This window comes from Vicia villosa, linkage group LG3 (genome assembly GCF_029867415.1).
Source record: "Vicia villosa cultivar HV-30 ecotype Madison, WI linkage group LG3, Vvil1.0, whole genome shotgun sequence".
Classification (NCBI taxonomy): Eukaryota; Viridiplantae; Streptophyta; class Magnoliopsida; order Fabales; family Fabaceae; genus Vicia; species Vicia villosa.
Window position 1 is genome coordinate 14,577,064 of NC_081182.1, and position 4,529 is coordinate 14,581,592.

The 4,529-nt window shown below is 35.7% G+C and overlaps 1 protein-coding gene across 1 annotated transcript; it reads left to right on the top strand.

Moving 5' to 3' along the window:
• Window positions 1-270: 270 nt before the first annotated feature.
• LOC131654966 (proline-rich receptor-like protein kinase PERK4) lies at window positions 271-3,607 on the top strand. The gene is made up of 9 exons (XM_058924886.1): window positions 271-347; window positions 440-1,191; window positions 1,359-1,916; window positions 2,006-2,092; window positions 2,215-2,285; window positions 2,391-2,467; window positions 2,566-2,713; window positions 2,792-2,953; window positions 3,033-3,607. The coding sequence occupies exons 2-9, from the start codon at window positions 531-533 to the stop codon at window positions 3,333-3,335; spliced, it is 2,067 nt and encodes a 688-aa protein (XP_058780869.1). The 5' UTR covers window positions 271-347; window positions 440-530; the 3' UTR covers window positions 3,336-3,607.
• Window positions 3,608-4,529: the final 922 nt, after the last annotated feature.

Consider the following 4,529-nt stretch of genomic DNA (forward strand, 5'->3'; position numbering starts at 1 on the left):
CTTATTTTATTTTTAATTGCTTATATAGACCAGGGTTAGCATTGTTCACATTGCCATAGTCCAGTTTAATTTCAACCTTCTAATCTTATATAACTCACATGATGGTGCAACACATAACATATATTATAACGAATTAACGACCTGCACTATAATATTAGCAATATGACAGAAAAAAACAATATATAGTTAGTTAAAAATAGAAATGATTGCATTGTAGGAGAGGTGGCATGAAAATGCAAAACGGTTTCTGGGTCGTGTGATACTATTACTATGTACATTCACCATGCTCATCTCTTTTTCTTTTGAGATTCCTCCTCCTCTTCCTCCCTTTCTCTCTCACCCCTTAGGTAATAACATAACATAACATTTATCCAAATCAATTACTTTCAAACATCTAATGTAACATCATATTCATAATCTTTTCTATTTTTTGTTACAGGTTTGATGATATATAAATGGTTGGGGTCAATATTTGAGGGAGCGGGTGTGGCTTCTCCGCCTCATTCATTTTTGTAAATATATTTTTATCAATGGCTGAAGCCAATTCCCCAACAACATCTCCACCGTCTGATTCATCGCCACCTCCGTCACAAGACGCGGCAAATAATCCATCTTCACCACCACCATCACCACCAGCCGCTGATAATTCATCTCCACCGCCGTCATCCCCGCCACCATCTTCTCCACCACCATCATCACCTCCTCCGTCATCTCCACCTCCGTCATCTCCACCTCCTTCATCTTCACCTCCATCTTCGCCTCCTCCATCGTCTCCCTCTCCGTCTCCGCCTTCTGGCTCTTCTCCCTCTCCGCCTTCTGGCTCTTCTCCATCTCCGCCTTCGGACTCTTCTCCATCTCCGCCTCCGCCTTCTGACTCTTCTCCATCTCCTCCATCACCGCCGCCACCACCATCACCACAAGGCCGCTCACCATCGCCTCCAAACGGGCAAGATTTTTCTCCTCCTCCGCCACCACATCATCGCTTGTCACCTCCGAAATCATCTCACTCGAATAACAACCACAATTCAAATAACGAGAATGGAAGCCAATTGAGCACAGGGGCTATAATAGGAATTGCAAGTGGAGTTGGTGTGTTGCTCCTTGTCATTTCCATACTCCTTATTGTATGTTCAAGAAGAAAGAAGAGATCGCCACAACCTCACCTTCAATTCTACCCGAATCAACCACGCGGTATATACATATATTGTGAATGTGTTTTCTATAACAACGATGTGATTTTTATGAGGATTGATTTTGCCATCCAAAAAGAGCAACGTGTTGCAGTCCGTTTGCTTGTTATTTCTATATAATCTTTATTATATATAATATAATTTGAAAATAAATCTGTGAAATTGCAGGTCCAGGTCCTAATCATTATGAGTACAACAATAACCGTGATCACATACTTAATATTCCTCCACCACCAGGTGGTGGTGGAGGTTGGGGTCCACCACCACCTCCTGGTGGTGCTGGTGGAGGTTGGGCTTTACCACATGTAGCCAGTCTACCTCCCCAGCAATTCAGCAGTGACATGAGTACCTCGAGTTACTCCGGATCGCAAGGTCCTGTATTGCCACCACCGCATCCAACTGTTGCACTCGGGTTCAACCAGAGTTCATTCACTTACGATGAGTTATCGGTTGCTACTGGTGCATTTGCACAGCGAAACCTGCTGGGTCAGGGCGGATTTGGATATGTACATAAAGGTGTTCTTCCTAATGGTAAAGAAATAGCAGTGAAAAGCCTTAAGTCAACCAGTGGACAAGGTGATAGAGAATTTCAAGCTGAAGTTGATACTGTCAGCCGTGTCCATCATCGCTATCTTGTTTCGCTTGTTGGATACTGCATTTCTGATACTAAAAAGCTTCTTGTTTATGAATTTGTGCCTAACAAGACCCTTGAATATCACCTTCATGGTAAGCTTCTCGCTACCACTTTCAAACATTAACTATTAACTTATCACTTAATGAGTTTAATTTGACAGTATGATACATAATTTTTGCAGGAAAGGGTCGACCTGTGATGGATTGGGCCACAAGGCTTAAAATCGCGCTTGGATCGGCCAAAGGACTTGCTTATTTACATGAGGATTGTAAGTGATTATCTACTTATAATCTAATTCTCACAAATAACTATAACATGCACTTTTTTTTGTGATTTAGTTCATTATGGATGAAGTTATTATCATTAACTTGTTGAAACAATAACATGCAGGTCATCCTCGTATCATTCACCGAGACATTAAGGGTGCAAACATTTTACTCGAAAACAATTTTGAAGCAAAAGTATGTTTATCAATCACCGTATATGTTTAGTTATTTCGGAATTGTATATACATGTCTCGTCTATTTTTCTTTAGTAATTAATTGTTGGTGATTTTATCTATTTAGGTGGCAGATTTTGGATTGGCAAAGTTTAATCAAGACGCTAACACTCATATTTCTACTCGCGTCATGGGAACATTTGGGTAATTAACAAATACTAATCCCATCCAGTGTGAACATTTTGCAAATTGCAATGAATTTATAATTATGAATCTGTTTAATGATTCATCTACTAATTCAGGTATATGGCTCCTGAGTATGCATCGAGCGGTAAACTAACTGATAAATCTGATGTCTTCTCGTACGGTATTGTGCTTTTGGAGCTTATAACTGGACGACGACCGGTTGGATCCATGGGTGATTATGAAGAAGACAGTTTGGTTGATTGGGTATATATTACATTTCATACTTCAACATTCATTTAGTTATGAATGTTTCTAATAAAAACTTTGTTTATGAATATGCAGGCTAGACCACTCTGTACAAAAGCATTGGAAAGTGGAATACTTACTGGATTGGTCGATATCCGATTAGAGGACAATTATGACAAAAACGAGGCAATACGAATGATAGCTTGTGCTGCTGCTAGTGTTAGGCACTCGGCAAAAAGACGTCCGAAAATGAGTCAGGTAAAAACGAATCACTACGCATAATGTTTTATGGAATTGAGGTACGTTGATAATTAACATATGAATATTAATTGAATAGATTGTAAGAGTACTGGAAGGAGATTCTTCACTCGAAGCGCTCCATCAGGACGGAGTTAAAGCTGGACATAGTACTATGTACAGCAGCAGCACAAGTGGAGATTATGATGCAGGAGCATACAGTGCTGACATGAAAAAGTTCAAGAAAGTAGCGTTTGAAAGCGGCGTAACAAGCAGCGAGTACGGTGGAACGAGTGAGTATGGTCTCAATCTTTCGCTCTCTAGCAGTGACCAACCTTCTTCTGAGTATAGCAGGAGGACTGGAACTGCAACTGGAAATGTAAGCCGGATCAACACTCCATGAGAAGCAAACCTCATCTGATATGACATGACATGATATGATCCAACTGTATTTTTGAATTAGCTAGATTGCTAAGAAAAGTAACAGATGATTATCTAACCACAAAATTTTAATTCAAGTAATGGTTGTTGATGTTACTTAATTCTTGACTAATTGGCAGAAAAGTGCATGTATTGTCTATTTTCCTTGTGGTGGATTTTGTATAGTTTTTGCAACTATGATTCTCTAATTCAATAGTGATGTATTTTGGCTTGGGAAATTTAAAATTCAACAAACAGTTCCATACTTTCTATCTTGGTAAGAAAACATAATTCCAAGACTTATTTTGATGCAAGAGTTGAAATAATTATAAAAAGAATTTATCAACTAAATCATTTATTTAACTAATTCAAAAATTAAAAAAAAAAAAATCAATAACATATCTCTATACAACAATATTTTTATTACTGGCATTTGAAACCTATCAACTTCTAATTCCACATAAAAAGATGATAGTCTTAACATGGATTAAAATTGATATTGCATAAAGGTTATAACAGTATGAGATTCAAAACAAAATTTGCTATATATTGAACTAAAAATTAATTCAATGGAACAATCTTTTAGGTAAAAACACGAAAGAGTATACTTTAGATAATTTCTCTTATAATATGGGACTTATAATATGGGACGGAGTGAGTATTTAGAATATATATATATATATATATATATATATATATATATATATATATATATATATATATATATATATATATATATATATATATTTATATAATGTAAGAAAATGTTTATTTTGATAATGAATTAACTAAAACTACTTAACAAACATAAGATTTTTTTTATTAGAGACTGTTTTCTTTAGACAAACATGGATTCATAGTAAATAGCTTTGCTAAATATAAGAACATAAACTTAATATACCCACTACCTATATACAATCATTTGATCCTGATAAATAAAAATTTCAAATGGCAAACTCAACGTAGTCATTATTTGAAAAATAAATAAGACACAATATATATATCAACAAAAGAAATTGGACTAAATAGTCGTAAAAATATTTTTATCATTAAAAAGAAAAACTATTCCCTGCTATTACAATTTGCCGCATTTACATGTTGCATATCTTTTTAATCATTAGATTAAAATGAAACAGTTAAAATTTCAAATTAAATATTTTTTATTGAATATAAATTT

Excerpts from the sequence above, each read along its gene's own strand:
- LOC131654966 (XM_058924886.1), top strand. The coding sequence starts at position 531 with ATGGCTGAAGCCAATTCCCCAACAACATCTCCACCGTCTGATTCATCG. Across the intron at positions 2,093-2,214 it reads TGCTTATTTACATGAGGATT|GTCATCCTCGTATCATTCAC; the intron begins GTAAGTGATTAT and ends AATAACATGCAG. Across the intron at positions 2,714-2,791 it reads AAGACAGTTTGGTTGATTGG|GCTAGACCACTCTGTACAAA; the intron begins GTATATATTACA and ends ATGAATATGCAG.